This window comes from Stegodyphus dumicola, chromosome X1, assembly GCF_044657685.1.
Source record: "Stegodyphus dumicola isolate Sdum_Otavi_A_Nest chromosome X1, ASM4465768v1".
Classification (NCBI taxonomy): Eukaryota; Metazoa; Arthropoda; class Arachnida; order Araneae; family Eresidae; genus Stegodyphus; species Stegodyphus dumicola.
The window spans coordinates 94,300,896-94,318,931 of NC_140780.1; the positions used below are offsets into that span (position 1 = coordinate 94,300,896).

General features: G+C 33.5%; 1 protein-coding gene and 1 non-coding gene across 2 annotated transcripts in view; both read right to left on the reverse strand.

Moving 5' to 3' along the window:
- The window catches only part of LOC118187422 (uncharacterized), a 79,443-nt gene that overhangs the window by 18,651 nt on the left and 42,756 nt on the right, over positions 1-18,036 (reverse strand). Inside the window, exon 2 of the mRNA XM_035357642.2 lies at positions 4,631-5,850. Coding sequence (XP_035213533.1) covers positions 4,631-5,850 — 1,220 coding nt within the window. The remainder of the gene's footprint in view (positions 1-4,630; positions 5,851-18,036) is intronic.
- TRNAS-CGA (transfer RNA serine (anticodon CGA)) lies at positions 2,833-2,905 on the reverse strand. Its single transcript has one exon. It is a non-coding gene; the product is annotated as a tRNA-Ser (tRNA).

Below are 18,036 nucleotides of genomic sequence, written 5' to 3' on the forward strand. Positions count from 1 at the left end.
ATTTGAACTTCAACTTATGTTCTTTTAAATACTTGATTTTGACGAAAGTAATTTGTATGCACAAGTGTTGCCTTCTGTTTAATTTAAAGCTTTAATAAAAAAAAAGTTATTTTAAACTTATCAGGACTTTTCCATATTAATTCAGACGGAGTGATAATTTGGCTAGTTGGATCTGAAGGATAATGATTTAAACTTTCACACGAATGAAACCCTACAAGCCGCACAACGAAATACTAAATAAAATAAATAATAAAATCTGGGATAAATATGCACCACGCGGTCACACAATACAGAATGCAACGAATTTAATGCACAGCTTCTAGACTAAGATACACCATATGGGAGTTCTGAACATTTTCTGTTCTTTCTATCGTAAAATGTGCCTAGTCTGCCCATAGAATGTCCCAGGGATAATTTCATCAACAAATATTCTCATAAGAAGTCAGTAAACAAAATCTTTGCGAATCTTGCAGCTTGGACTTTTGCACCATAGGGTATTTACATATTACACTGAAAAAGGTGCATAAAATCTTTGGAACAGTAGACTAAGGGAATTTACAATTCACTTCCACTGAACATACGCGTTTGAGTATCGAGAATAAACGTTATGTCTCAATCACAAGAACAACTGCTTTTTCAACTTCTTCTGGACTGGATCCTCCCTCCAAGAACCAAACCCAAATCTTCACTTTCTTTTGATTTCTTTATCATCTATGTTAAGCTATGTCTTGTCATGGACTCTTTTTGCAGTCCTTTCGAACTATGATGCTATCGCAATGCAGCTGACTAACTACTGATGTTTTCATAAAATAATATGAGGAGTATAACATATTATTTCTTCTCTAGAGCCATATTAGCCAAAACAAAATAGTTTCCTAGTAATAATGGGCCATCCTTTATTCAGACCAGTAGTTTCTAATTTGCATATTTCTGTTTTGAATAAAATTCTTGTTGAAAAGAGCCACCTAGTGGTGAAAATTTGAACGATTCACATTTCTTGGTATTTCCTTTTCTAATGATCTAAATTACCTGTATTCAAGTTTCAGCATTTTATGTTTGTTAGAATGTGCTGCAAAGGGCACAAAAAGACCTTAATTAGATGCCTTAATCATAACCACCCAGACGTAGCAAACTGTTCAAATCATTTGAAGGTCTACCTTTGAAACGTATATTACATTAAAATAGCTTAGAAAAAGAAGTTAACCAGAGAGCAATAATAAACTTCTTATTTCAAGTTAGTAGAAACAAATGCAATAGGGACATACCTAGATTAATTAACTGAGTTGTTGGTACTATGCAAAATAGAGCAAAACTAAAAGTACGATTATTGTAAAAATTAAAGAACTGGAAATGAATTTATAAAAATATAAGAATAGTGTTTGTTTGGAAACAATAAACGATGTATCAAGGAGACAAATTGCTTGTTCCATGTCTATTAAAAATGCCCTATGCATCAAAAACAAAAATTCTAAGGCTAAATAGAAATGTTTAATAGTTTAAACAAAACTATTATAAAGTATGAACTTAAAATGAAAGCTGAAATGCCGAAGTTAAATAAATAGAAAACGACTGTTTTATCAGAAGAGGGGAAAGTTCAGTCTGGTCGTTTATGATATTATCAAATGTTAATGGTATAATTCGAGTCAAAAACCTAAAATAATTTTCATCAGAAAAGCGAAAGGAGATGGTGTGATCTTTAAGATAGCATGCAAATCTGAAATTATCACAGCAAACCGATGTGCTGTTTAATATAATTATTACTGTAGACTTATACACTGCGGAGAAAAAAAAAAAAAAAAAAAAAAAAAAAAGGACACGTTTAGATTTTCCGTTCTCTACTGGGTCGATTGACGAAATTCAAATTGCGTTTTTCATGTCTCGAAAGCGTGACTTAGGATGTATATTACATTTATACATAGAATTGTTCTAATACAGGTATTTTGACACAAAATCGAACTTTTTTCAAATGACATGTCAATTTTTTCCGTATTTCTATTCTACGACTCAATTTATGCCTAAATATTAAATTTTGTAAAATTTGGTGTAAAATTTACTAGAAATTCAAAAATTTATCTTGGTACATTTTTTTTTCAGTTTGCGCCAAGAATAATTTACTTGATGAACTTCTTAATTTATAGCAGCCTATTTTCCTTTCCTTTTATTCATTGTACACGAGCGGAAAAAAGGTCATCATTTATACTTAATAATAATTTTAATAATTTTAACAAAGTGCCTAAACCACATTTGTCGTTCTTATCGCTTATAACAAATATGCCAAATTTCGAAGTGTGTAAATTCAAGTATATCTTAGGAAATTTTGAATAACAACTTTTTACATGTGTACTTAGAAAGACATCTACTTTAAAATTATGCTAAAAATTTGATAGTTTATAATACAAAATGTTTTTCGAAAAAATATATAAAAAATATTTAAAAATACAAATTTTAAAAATAAATCCTAAAAACTGCGCGAATTGTATTTTTATTAAGCCTAAATTTCGAATTTTGGAAGAAGGAATGCAGTAAGTTTGTAGAGACTTTTTTTTTTTTTTTTTTTTTTTTTTGAGCAGGAGACTTTAAAAATAAACAATGCCCTTGCCGAGACTCGAACCACGGACCTCTCAAATTCGCGGCGAGCGTGCTGAACACTTCACCACGAAGGCATGCTAAGAAGGTGAGAGAAATACCTTATATACTTCCCCTTTTAAATGGAAACTGGGGATTAGGGAACCCAATGGAGGTAGAGAATCATCATCCGCCACCATTTTTAGTTCGGGCGCCACTGTAGAGACATTAGGTTATTTCGAAGCAGTAGAGATGAAAAATAAGCACTGCCCTCGCCGGGACTCGAACCTCGGACCTCTCGAGTTCGCGTCGAGCGTGCTGACCACTACACCACGATGGCATGCTAAGAAGGTTTGAGAAATATCTTATAAGTTTTGATAAAAAAAAAGAGATATTAATAAATATATATCAAATTCAATTAACATTAAGGAGCTAAAATTTTGAAAGCTAATTTTTTAAAGACTACTTGTGGGATTTTTACAAAACTTGGTAGTTTGGCCTAATTTGAGTCGTAAAATCGAAGTATGGCAAAAAAATGGCATGCCATTTCAGAAAACGTCCGATTTTGTGTCAAAATTCCTATGTTAGAACAATACTATATATAAATCTAATACATATCCTAAGTCGCGTTTTCGAGACATGAAAAACGCAAATTGAATTTCGTCAATCAGCTCAGTATAACGAGAGATATGGAACTGCCCCCCTTTTTTCCGCAGTGTGCATTTAATTTTACCTGGGCTGTTGTTAGCTACGATGGATTTTTCATCATGATCTGACCAGCCACGCATCTGACCCCACACAATATAGGTTGAAAGAAAAAGATTATGTCATGGACCGGCTATTAAGAAGCTCAGAACGTTTAATTTTAGGGGGTAACTTGGAAATATCGCGTATAGAAGTAATAAACAACATTCTTCTGTACAAAGAAATTAAAAGTAACAGTATATGCTTACTGGAATAAAACATACCTTAATTAATGATATGATAAAAAGTGAATTTTAATTTAGTAAGTCAAATGGATGTGCAGTTAATTATTATATAAATAATAGATGACAAAGTATTATAAGGTATTTTCTCCCGCCTTTCCGCATGCCTTCGTGGTGTAATTAGAAGCATACTCGACGTGTATTCGAGAGGTCCGGGGTTTGAGTCCCAGCGAGGGCAATGCACAAGTTTCACGTATCCTGCTTAAAAAAACGGCGCTCGAACTAAAAGGTGATGAAAAATCCTGGTGGCCAAAATCACCAGGATTTGGCGACTGGGTCCCCTAATCCTCAGTCGCACTTTTAAAAGGGAAGTATATAAAGTATTTTCTCTCACCTTTCCGCATTCCTTAATGATGCAATTGGAAGCGTACTCGATGCGTATTCGATAGGTCCAGGTTCGAGTTCCAACGAGGGCAATGCACATTTTTCACGTCTTCTGCTTCAAAAATACCTAATGACTCCACAAATTTGTTAATTTCTTTACAGCTACAAAAGTTGAAAGTTATATAATTATGCCTATCACTTAAAAAAACACCTAATTATTTGTATTAAGTTAGCTTTTAACTGCTATTTAAAATTTTACAAGACTATTTAGCTTACTACCCTCGTATCCTGTAGAGATATGTTTGAGAAATGAGTATATGGCCTAACTTGTTTCACCTCATTATTTATAGTTCAATATATATAGAAGATGTCTATAATATGTCGAATAATGTACGTAAAATCTCATTTTTGTAGAATATTTTGAAGTCAACAATTTTGTAATTAAAATTTGTACAACATTAAATGTATCATTTTATAGTTGTAGCTATGGCATTGTAATTATGTAATTTAAATTTGTTAATATGATTTGAAACGATCTAATAATTTAATAAGGAAAGTTTAAGAGAATTAATTAATTTACAACTGCTTACTTTACGAACAAGAATTCCGACCATTTGAAAAAGAAAAATTTTGTTGTCCAACACGGCTTGTTACGAAGTGAATTTTAGAAGCAGCATATATACACACAGTAAACATTATTTATAAATTTGAAAATATGTCATACACAAAAGAGTTTTCAGTAAAAATATACTAACCGATTGAGATGGTCTGCGAGGAGACAGAAACCGGTTTCTGGAAGTACTATTCCTGTGACTTTTGGGCTGAGCAACAACTGTGTTGTCTTCATCTGGAAGGCGAATAACTGTAGAAATAATAGGTAGACGAGATGAATCGGAAAGAACGCTGCTTTTCCTAACATTCTCCAAGGATTCAGTAGGTAGTTCAGTATCACGTATAACTGTTGATTCCATTTTTGAAAACGATGATTCCAGTGGTTTCTGAGACGATTTAGCTTCACTTGGTTTAAGGGTTGCCGGGCTTGAAATTTTTTTTTCTTCAATGATTGAGAGGGAGTTAAGGACATTCGCACTTTGGGAAGAAACTTTGTTACTGTAATTATTATTTACAGTTTTACTTACTCCAGATGCAGAAATCACTGGTGTAGGACTTATAACAATCGATTTAATAATGGAGCTGGTAGACAGTTTTATTTGAGGAATTGGTGAATCCATCGATGCCGTAGAAGAAAACGGTGAAAACATTTTAAAAGTATCCATAGATAATTGCGGAGTTTCCTTATTCTGGCCTCGTGAAACAGAACTTATTCCAAAAGAGTAACTTGAAGGAACAGATGGAGAAGGAGCAACAATATGAGAAGTACTCTGAAGTATTTGTGCGTATTTGCCATCAATGTAAGTACCAATCACTTTTGTTTCATAAATAGTTGTTGAAGGCCCGTCAACAAATGTGCCTCCAAGGACTGTAACTAGCCCTGTGGGGTATTGGTTTTGTGAGGACTGAATTTTTCTAATTTTGTCAAGATCGTTATTTACTTGTCCTGTGGAAGGTAAAACAGCATTGTCTGATATGTGCTGAAGGAATGGCTCCCTCATTTTATTATCTAACAGATTCAAACCAGGAACTTGTGTTTTAATTGGCCCTAAAGAATTTTGTGGTGGTGAAGCAAAAGATAGATCTTGAACATCATCGGGCATTGCTTTCTGAGAGCTGAATAGTTCATCCTCTAATAAACTTGAAGGACTGGGTTTTTCAGACGATAATTTTATTGGTTCTGGTTCAGTGGCGGGTGGTGCAGCTTCAGATGCTGGAGTGAATACAATAACAGTCCCATCTACGGTGGTTTTGAAATTTAGAAACCCACGAACGGTAACTGTTGGCAGGCTTGGAGTTGCAGACTGCTGCTCATTCCTGTCATGTGCGAGGGATGGTTTATATAAAGAGGTGATGATCACCACTAGAAAATAAAAAAGAGAATACATTACTAACAGCAGTATGTTTCTATTGTTTTAATATTTCACTCTAGTTTTTTTCACTTCAGAGTTTTCGCGAAAATTTTAAATATTTAAACAATGCAATGAATATTAAAATTACTTCATTTTCAGCTTATTGTTAAAGTGTTTATTTTGTAGAACACTAGTATTTTAAGAATAAAATAGCGAAAATAACACCGAAAAAACTTTTTGAATGTAAATATTTGCATATTTCAAGATGTTATTTGACAAGACGTCCATGAAGAAACTAATTTTAAAAGCAGATAAGTGTTTCTTATAAATTGCTCAGTAAGCTTCAGATTATTTATAAGAACTTATACAGGTATAAAGATAACCTTGCTTACATTAAAAGTGAAATACATATGTGAACATGCTCTCAGTAATCTATATCAGGGACAAAAGATCTGTTTAATTTGCATAAAAATAATGTCATAAGAATAACCGCAAAAAATTAGTGGAACTATATATATATATATATATATATATATATATATATATATATACATGTAGATAACAGTATGTAACGCTAAACTTAATAATACCAAAACAACTTTCAGAAATGTTTTCTTTAATATTATTCGCGTTATGTAGGTCATAAAACCTGAAACTAAGACTAGAAACTTTATATCTGTATTACAAGAAAGTTTTAAAACTACGAAGTCCTTCACGTGTTTTTTTTCCTTGGTAAGTACAGAGTGATGCATGTACGCCCATACACTCACGCACTTGCAGAATACTACAGTGCATCTTATCACAAAAGTTACTGAGATATTTTCTCATTAAATGCTTGCAATAATAATTATTAGTAGTAGTAAGTAAATCTGAGCTTCCCACACTTTTGCAAGTCTTTTCAAAGCATATTAATTTATCAGGTAGTTGACTTGGGTGGTATGAGGATCAAGTTTTCTCAGTTTAACCTTGATGAGTGGCCTTCGATTGCACTTGTGTAAGGACTTGATGCAATAAAATTAAAAAGGGCAAAACAAAAATATTTCAAGATCTTTTTAATTTAACCACTTGTAGTAAGTTTATTAATTAATACAAATCTTAATATTTTATGGGGTGAGGTATGCGCTTCAGAATGCTATACATTAATATGAATATTTACTTATTTTTTAAAGGTACATATAAGTTTATCGGGTCTTTTATTTCATTGCCTACGATTGCGCATGAGTATAATCTCCAATTAGTTCAATATTTCTTTTAAAATGCTTTCTATATCATTATTTTAATTAATAATTAATCTGTAAATTTCTACGTTCTGTTTAGTCAGACTCAGATATAGTGTAATAGGCTAAATATGCGACACAAAGTTCTAGAAATAAACCTAACAGTCTTAGGCATAAGTTATACCTTCATTACAGTCCAAGATAAATTTTGAAGAGATTCCCCTCCCCTTCCAGTGGCAGGCACTAGCATTGTACGCGTTGGGACACCGTTGCCTCCTGTGAAGGCACAGACAATTTACATCCACACCTTCTCCGAGATTCGAACACGGGCTCTCTGGTACGGCAGCCAGAGTTACTGACCACTTTCTCGTCTGGGCGACAATTTTCAAGAGAAATTACAATAATAATTGCAATTATTTATTTAAAAATTAGGCAATTTGAAAGTAACACGAAAGACTAAAAGTCACGTGGAAATTAAAAATTCCAAAAAATAATTAACAATGACTTTTACACCAGATGATGCATGAGGATTTCTTTAATTTCATTTCATTCCTTAATACTGGATTAAAAAAATTCTCAACTTGTCTTAATTAGAAGCAGAAATTTTGATTGACTATTTAGTTCAGAAGCATGCCAATTATGATCATAAGCTAAGAGATAGTTCTTTTTTCCAACTACCAAACTAACTTTTTTAAAATAAGTTATTTACACATAAAAGACTCTAAAATGAGCTCTGATATTTTTTAAGGAAAATAATTTTCCAAACTAAATCAGCTCTTAGAAGAAATAACAAATTAAATGCTTCATCTCCACAAAAAGTGGAATTTTGTAATTTGTAAAGTAATTTCTTTTTTACAAATCCGAAATCGAGAACTGTGAAATTTACAACAATCTACTATGAAATGATATAAAAATTCCTTTCATTATTTTCTTTTATAAATAAACGTAGCAAAAATAAAACGAAAGTATAGCAACTGTTTTGTTTTATTGCTGATGTTATTACTAGACATCACTTGTGACTAGATGGCCAGTAACTCATTTTTTTGTAACCGATCTGCGAAATTATGTGATAGAAATGTTTTTTCATATTTACCCTAATGATGCAAATGTTTGTAAAAGTCATTTGTAGAGGCATTAGGTTATTTCGAAGCAGGAGACATGAAAAATGAGCAATGCCCTCACCAGGAATCGAACCTTGGATCTCTCAAATACGCGCCGAATCTGCTGGCCATTACACCAAGAAGGCTTGCTAAGAAGGCAGGAGATATGCCTTATATACTCCCCCTTTTAAAGGGCGACTGGGGATTAGGGGACCCAATCGCCAAATCCTGGTGGTGGAGAATCACCATCCACCACCTTTTTTTTTTTAGTTCGGACGCCACTGTAGAACATTAGGTTATTTCGAAGCAGGAGAGATGAAAAATGAGCACTGCTCTCGCCGAGATTCGAATGCGCATCGAGTGTGCTGACCATTACACCACGAATGCATGCTAAGAAGGCGGGAGAAATACCTTATACATTATTCAGTTATATTGTTTTCAAAGTAAAATAAAAAAATAAACTATTGATGAGCACATACATTGTTTTTAATTCGCATATTTTGTTACGCTAATAAATAAAGTTATAATAGATATAAAGATATAATAAAAAAATAAAAATTCAAGGATAAACGAAAGATCTTATGGCTTCTGGAAAAGCAAAATGGCAGTCTATCAGGCGGTTCAAAGAAGATGCTTTTTATTCTGGTTCTGTATAAAAGACTAAAGGATATACTTGTTCTAGAAATCCAAAGTTTCCTCTGATGAGTTCTTTTGGGTTATAGTTAGTTATTAAACTTTTAATCTACACAATTTACAGTTACATAGATTGACGGTACTGTGCATACCATTGTTTTCATTTAGATTATTGCTTTTTTCTGCGGAATTTAATTTTAATTTCCTGTGGGTTAATTTTTATAAATAATTCAAGAGAGTAAATATGATGATTACCTTTATTTTTAACTCTTTCTGCATTTAAAAATTTTCTATTTCTTCATTTATTTTGCAGTAAATATGAATAAGATATTTATGGAGTTTGACTTTCTTTAGCTTTAACTAGAATCAAATCCTATCAAACTTGGAGCGAATTATCGCGTGGTCTGATGTTATCTACAAAGACTTGAGAAGATTAAAATAACCTTTTTATTAAACCAGAATTTGAATATAGAACGCATTTCTCGTGCTTGACAAGATCAATCACCACTTGTGGCGATGTAATTTAAAGTAACAGTAAAATTCAAATTAAAATTTAACCTAGTAGTAAAAAATTACGCAACTTAATTTAAAACTAATTTGGTTCAGAACTTCTAGCGGGCTCAACAATTAAATGTCGGCAGCAATAATGCAAAGCCAATTAATTACAATCTTATTGGAGCTGAAGAACCTAGCAACATGGCCTAGAGAAGTAGAAATACTCTCTGTCTTACAATCCAAAAACATCAGCTTAAATACTCCGACTAATTTATATTTTTGGTGAGGATACGGAAAAGGAAAAGTTACAGTAAAGTCTGAAATTATAAATAACTGGTTAATTCTAAATAATAGACCTGTACATGTTGATATTCAGGGATTTGTGTAGAATATACTTGAAACAAAGTCAAGCTGAAGTTGATTGTGTACAATATTATCAATAAACGTTTCGACGAATAAGAACGTCAAGAATTTTGAAGGCTAAACCACTTCCATTTTAACGGGCTAGACAAATTAAAAATAACATTAAACGGATCACTAAGATCTTGATTTAAATAATTAAAGAAAAATATAGAAACTTTCTAAATCTGTTATGCTGTAAATTCAGTTTAGTATGAATTCTAAATTAACTTTTTAAACCTAAAAACTATATTATGCAGATTAATGTAATATGCACATGAATTCCTAACTTCAGATTTCAAAGATTTCTCGGATACATTTGAATAGTTAGGATGCTTGCTTAATAAATGTCTTTGAATTTAAAAGAGGTCAAAATCAAAAGTTCATGCGAATTTTCTCTTTTACGTGGGCAAAACGCGATCCATTGTTTAGTCTAGACAATGAGATTCAATGTTTTTTCGTAGAGTGTGTTTTTTACGACCGGAGTGAATTTCTACTATTCTTATTGTAACAGTTTCGAAATACGTTTGTTTACTTACTTCTAAATATTTACTTTATATCTATGCCTTCATACAAAGAAGAAAGGAAAATATATTCATCTTGATAAATAGGTATTTGGAGGAGTTTATTTTACACTCATAATAAACAAATTGGATAATTGAAATACGCAAACTGTACTCCAAAATCTTAAGAAATGGGTTGTACCTATTTCTTAAGATTTTGGAGTGTTTTTCACTTTTAATTATTACATACTGTGAGAAAATGTGCTTTACATGAAACAACTATTACATAAGCTTACAGGCAATTATATTTAAGCACAAAGAAAAAGACATGTTATTTGGGTTGACGCATAATGTTTTTTTTTTTTTTTTTTTTTTTTTTTTTTTTTTTTTTTTTTTTTTTTCTGAAGAAGTATTATTTTCGTTTTGTCATTTTGCGTTGTTTCTCTATAAATGGAGCTCACCAGCGGCCGAGGGGTAAAGTCACTGAACACTGGTAGTTCGGTCCGAGGTTCGAATCCCGCGAACGGGCTGGCTGCATGGGTGTTTTCGTGGATTTCCCCATGTGTAACGTGTATGCGAGGCAGTTCCCTTAGAAAGTCCTCCACGAAGGCATCCCTCCCCTTAAGCAGATAGCCCTAGTGTGCTTTCCCATAATTAAATACACCATACACATCATCTCTATAAATATCCGATTCACTTTTCAAATTGTTGCTACCAAATATTATCGCCCTGTATTCTATTTAAACAAATTAAATAATACATACATGTATGTGTGTTTCTTGCATTGTGATAAAACAACGGTTCCTAGAGTCATCCAATTTCAAATAACGTACGTTTCCACCCGAATATAGGCATTGGGAGGCCCAAATTTAGAATTTGTTTTATTATCTATTTCATATTTTGTAAAGCTTTAACGAATTTTTGATTAACAAACTCAGCGATTTAAAAGCGAGCAAAGGCTACACTCTACGGGGGGGGGGGAACCTTTTTATCTCCGACGCGCAGAACTGTGTATTGGAAATTCTAAAGATATGATCATTTTAAAATTATTTTGAGATATTGCTGTTCAACTGAATTTTATGGTTTAAGTGCGAAGAACATGATATTTAATAAATAAAGGTAACACACAAAATGTTTAAAAAAAAAAAACCGCCCTTTGGACGTAATTTAAAATCTGAAACCTTTCAGTTTTTTTTTTTAAATTAGTCCAAAGGGTCTGTGTACCTGAAGGACTATTGTTTTCGCTTTGCGATTTTACTTTGTAACCCTATAAACGGCGTATCACTTTTCAACTCGTTGCCACCAAATACTATCGCCCTATATTATATTTGAAGAAATTAAATAATGAAGAATCTGCATAAATGTATGTATGTTTCTTGCATTGTGATAAAACAACGGTACCTAGAGCCATTAAATTTTGAATGACGTAATCCTACTGCGAATATGGGCATCTGGAAGCCCAAATTTGAAATTTGGAATTTATTTTACTATGGATTTCATATTTTGTAAAACTTTGACGAATTTTTTAATAACAAATTCAACGATTTGAAAGCGAGCAATGGCAACGTTGTATAGAGAAACATTTTTATCTGCTGTGTATCGGAAGTTCTAAAGATATGCTCAATTTAAAATTATTTTGCGATATTGCTCTTGAACTCAATTTTATGGTTTAATTGCGAAGACTATGATATTTAATAAATAAAGGTAACACACAAAATGTTAAAAAAACGCCCTTTGGACGTAATCTAAAATCTGAAACCTTTCGGATTTTTTTTTCTTCTATTTTATTTTTTCGAAAAAGAAAAGCGGATAAGAGAAAACGCAGAACATTCATATAACTGTCATTTAGTATGATCTCTTGCCATCTGCTTTGAAAGAGATTAATGTTTTTTTTATAAAAATCTTCTGGTTGAGAATTAAAAAAAATCTTGTAATACTGTTTTCACAAGTTGCGCATAATCGTAGTTTTGAAGGGTCAACAAGTTCTGCAGTGATCCAAAAAGATAGTTCAAAGGTACAAAATCTGAGGATAATTTATAATTGATTATTATTAAATATGATTCTCAACCATAATCCATAGATGAATAGTTTTTCCTAATAACTAAACAGCATTAGGTCTTGCATTATTCTTGTGAAAGATATTGTCTTCATGACTGACAAGTGTTAGCCGCTTAAGTATCAGTTTTTTTCTTTAATTTGTTCAACTGTTTGCAGTATATGCAAGTATAATGATTTGGTTACGTGTGACAAAATCGCAATGCATTATTCCCTCCATTTCCCACCATAAATTTAACAAAACCTTGTCAGAATGCAAACATTTTAGGTGAGTGGAGCCAGGACTTAGAAGAGAGTTATTTATTCCTGGAGCGAAGTAGGCTCTGCTATGCGGCCTTCGACATTTGGGCAAATTATGCCTGGAATGGAAAAGCAATGAAAGACGCGTATTGTTCCTCACCTGATGTAGGAAACCACTGATCCATTTTTGTTATGAACCCAGGTGTATGCGTTTATTTTTTAACCGTTGTTTTGTGTATGAATAACATTTCTGTTAATTCCTCGACAGTTTTATGTGAGAAATTTGATATGGCTTGGGCTTGGTTCAGAATCCGTTCAAAAATCACTGTTGAATGCTCAAAACGAAATTTATTTTACAGTTTGATTCCTGAATTTCTGAAACCAACGTTGACAGGCAGTACATTTTATTTTACGCTTATTAACCAATTATTGCGGTTTAAATCTTTAGTATAACTTCTTTCCGTCAGCAATCACCAGGAGGCAAATTCGATCGAAGACTATTTAAAGCGAAGGTTTTGAATACTGGCGCTTGCAACTTTATTTTCTATCTCTCAGCTCGAACAGTTAATATATTCTGTTCGAGCTGACAAACAACGATATTATCATGGCGTACTGCTTCGGACGAACAGGGAAAATCATTAGTAGTGAAAAATCGGAGAGTAGTGCGCTAAATATGTACGAATTCCACGGCAATCCTGTCCCCTATACATGTTATATAGCAGATCCCTCTCTGCGTATGAACCAATTCCGACCATTTCGAGGAACCGAATCTTTGATCTCAGTTTCCCTTACCTGCGCAGCTATAACCCACTAAGAATCCACCTCGGCGCAGTGCAGTGGCGGCAATGTATGGGGTCAACACCCCCTACAACTAAACCCTAGAATCCATGGAGGTAGGAAGTAAGGAAGAAAGTCTTTTCTTACCTCCATGCTAGAATCCAGGGGGTTGGTTGATTGGTAACGGAGGACGGGGACGCCTGATGTCTAACAGAGGTAAACAGGCATGTGTCCCGCGCCTTCCACTAACCAGGAACAACTCCCTGAGGCCTCAAGAGGCCGCCTCGGGAGCTTTTTAGGATGTTAACAAGAGCGTTTACATGGCCATACAAGGGCAGATTGCATTCGTTTTACCGTTTTGACATTTGTTGTTGCAATTTGCTATGGTAATCCATGTATGGAAAGGACGCCTTGACTTAAACAACAGTGTGTTCCAGGTGGAGGTGCAGGCAATTATAACCGCGGTAGATTACATTTTCAATAATAATATAGAACGGGCGAAAATTTTCACTGACAGTATGTCAACACTTCTAGCACTAGATAATCACAACCACACCTCGCCCTCGATCATCAAATTACAACAACTTTTACAGCGCAACCCGCAGAAACATCTCTCCTTAACATGGATCAAGGCACATGCAGAAAATGAGGGAAATGAAGCAGCTGATAGTCCGGCCAAGCAAGCAGCCACTGATCCAGAAGCTGAAAAAATCACAATCCCAGCCTCTCCTTCCTACCTCAAAAGGCTATTACGGGGTCAAGGCCTAAATCTTTGGCAGGAAGACTGGACGCACTGCACAACTGGAAGACGTACATACAGCTACCTCCCAAAAGTCAGCACTGAAGCAACATTGCAATAGCTCCTCTTACGGCTTATATTACGGAACACGGCCCATTCCCGAACTACTTCAGTAGACATGGCATAACAACCACGGACATATGCGCCTCCCCAGCGGAAGGCTCCCCAGACCACTATGTTTTTGAATGCCATCTGACAGCAGGAAATCCCCTCCCTCTTCCCATCAACAATAGTGAAGCTTATCACCGCTTCCTTATAAAGCACAAACCGGCAGTAAATACAATTTGCAAAGTTGTTAACAAGCTCAAGAGAATGGGCCAAGATTTGTGCTCTCCTCATTAACCAAAACTCTCAAGGCATGATACACTAACTAAGTCAGCATGCAGTTCCACATTCTCAGAAACATAACTCTACTCCTAAAACTTACATAAGTCCCTATTACAGACACTTATCAAATAATGTACAATCAAATGTATTTAACATTTCCTCTTCTGTATATGCATAATACTTAATTTTTTATTTTTATTTATTTTTTTCCCTATGAGCCTGTATTTTAATCCTATTATTTTGCAACTGTATTTTTGTATCTGTATATTTAATTTGTACTTTTTATTTGAATTTTATTGTGAATCCAGGGGGTGCTGGTCCTGCTCATACGGCTAACGGAATCGAATCCCCGCCTGCCTAGGCCGATATCTCTCGGCGTCTGTACGTCCTAGTCACGGCGAAAATTAAATGCCTCCTCAGTAACTAGAACTAGGATTTATGCGCTGATCCTTACAAGTGTGGCAGGGACCATACTAGTACCGTCAAGTTCGATTCGGGTTGTGCCGTCCAAAAGCGGTCGAGCGGTGAAGCCGCTGAATACTGTAGTTCGGTCCGGGGTTCGAGTTCCGGCGAATCGGCTGACTACATGGGCGTTTGACACCTACTAAAACTATTTATAGAAAATAAATACTTTTTTTCCCCGGTACTTCCATTAGCAGTTTTATGGGTAACTAAGTTGTCAATTTGTGCCTCACTTACGTATGTCGATTATTCACAAATACTACCTAAAGCTTGAAAGTTGTATTGCTGCACAATGGCAAAAATGAATAGCTTGTTTCAAATTAAGTTGTTTACTTGAAACAGACATACGGAGATTCACTTCCTAAGACTTTAAAGAAACAAACAGCCGCTTACCTACAGCATATACACCATTTATTTCTATTAAAGTCCATAATCCACAATTCATAAATGTATGTGATAGATGAACTGTTTAATACTTGTATTTCCCTAGCCTACAGTTCTCTCAATATAATGGGTGCATAGCCAGTCCATTAATTATTTTTCTTTTTTTGTTGCAATACCTTTCATTGATAATGAAAACATCAACGAAATAAAGTGGATTAAAATTTGTTTTTCATGCGGGTGCATTCACACTCAAAAAAACGAAACACGTCTTTAGAGGGTTATCAAATAATTTTTTTATAAGAACAAATTCGAAATTAGAAAATAAAATCTTGATATTACATTAAAAGAGGAATTACTTGATATGGTAATGGAACTATCACAGCAATTCATAAAATTACGGATCATTTCGAAGAACTTTCCTGTGTAAACATCTTAGTTACACGAAAGATAATACAAATTTTTTTTAACTTAGTAAAAGAACAATAACTATAATTTTGTGATATTCTCATCAGCATAAATAAGAGGCACCAAACAAAATGCTAAAGTATTGCAATGGTGGATATTTCCTTTCTGAACGAAAACTTCTAATTTGTATCTTGCACTGCAATTTACCAAGTATATCCAGAAATCGTTTGCTGTAAATTACGTTAGCAAATACTGCCATTTTAATTCGGTAGCAACGATTCTATACATTGGTATTACATTTGGTTAGGTTATTTAAATATAGCAAAGTCTCGAGTGATATCTGCTTAAAAGGAAGGTTGCCTTCCTGAAGAACTTTCTGAGGTAACTTGCTCGTATTCACGTTACACACCGTAAAAACCATGAAAACCAACCACGCAGTCAGCCCGTTTGCCTGGGTTTGAATCCAAGCCAGGTCAAACTACCAGTATTCAGCTGTCTTAATTACTCGGTCACAAGCAGGTCAGGAGCCATTTCGGAAATAAAAGATTTCACCAACACATAGTTCTACACGTTTAAACTGTTAAGCAGCCTGCAGCTGTAAAATTCGTATGTAAGGAAGGTGAAGCCGGTGGAATTTATCTTCAGCTTATGAGATGGAAAGTGCCATGAGCTTTACAATGGTAAGGAGAACCTGAGGAGTGCTTATAAAGATATTTCGCTGGCAGCAAGCTGATTACATAAGACTAGTAACCTCTCCATCCCAATAGAAATAAAACTTGCAACCAACGGATTTTCATCTTTTTATGAATTTCAGCGCATTTCTTGATGACCGAAGTTTTTTCGATGATGCCGCTGACAAGAAACCACTTTACATTTGGGTTTTATCATTAGCAGATTTATGTAATAATGCTGGGAGACAGAAACTAGTACCTCATTATGATAAATATCTTAATATTGTTGGAATACCCAGAAAATCAACTTAAGATTAGAAAAATCCAGTGAAAATAAAAGGAACCTGAAAATAACCTTTCTACTCCCTCTTATTTCATCATTTGGAATTTAAATTCTAAATACTCTACGTATATAACATGCAACCGAAAAGTATTATTGAAATGTATATGTTCGAAGTTTCAATCACTCTAAATATAGATTTAAAATGAATTTAGACAACAATCGGTAATAAATTTTGTGGTTAGAAATATGACTCTTTTATTAAAAAAGTTAAAGTTTTGTTTTGGATGTTATTTTATTGACCGAAATCGAAATTCTGAGCGAAGTTTTTCTATTTATTGGCAAATCCGACTGCCTTTAATAAGTATAAGAAACATCGGTTAAAAAATGGTATAGCTTTCTATCTTACGAAAAGCATGTTTTATGATGGAATAAAAGTTTATAATGCTCTTCAGTTTCGAATGATTTTAGTTCTTTTAGGCGTGTCGGAAATGCATTAACAAGAAGGTCACCCTAAAGACGAAAAGCCTTAATATGTAATAATCATCTTATGCATATAATGAGATTTAATATAACAAGAAAAATGTTAACATGCTTTATTGAAATGTTCTAATTTTTAGCACGATTTCATGCTATTTATGTCGTTAGTAGCTATCTGCTTACTTATATGTCATATATAACCGAACATTTCGAGATAGATAAACACAAAATCATTCAAATCATACTGAGAATAATGAAAATAATTAATTATTCCTTTCACACATTTAAAGTTTTAAAATGAAATGCCACTTCTCTTTGAAAATTTGGTTCGGATGCTTCTGAAAACCTTAATTTCGGATGTTTTAATAAACTTTTTTTCTATTTGCTTAAAGTATTGTATGTTTTGCAAGTTAGAGTTCTCGTCTCTCATTAAATCTAAATTTGATTCGAAAACGTTTAGAAAGATGTAATATTAAAAAAAGGGGGGCAAGAGGATCTCAGTTTTGATGCAAGTTTGATAATGCAATAAAGCATGTTACCAGATTCTTAATATTAAAGTTACTATTCATAAAAAAACATATGTGTATTAAAAGTGAGTGGTTGTGTGTATGGAAACTGAATGGCATAACTGTTAGAGCGGCTCTAACAGCTGTGTTATACAAATAACAAAAGAGCTTATAACTATATCATATCTTTTTTTTACATGGTGCGATAAACTTTGTTTTATTTTTAAACTGAAAAGTATCGATGAAGAAAATAAGTTATTACTCTAAGTAAAGTTTTCTATACAATAAATTTAACGAAATTTGAATAAAGAATTAGTTTTGTGCATCTTGTAAATGATTTTCATGGAGCTTTGAAATATGGTTTTTTTTTTTTTTTGGTCTCCAAGATGACCATGTATCGATAAATTCTGTGGAAAACTAACAACACAGAGTTCATATTAGCAGTAAGTATTATTGTAAGTTAT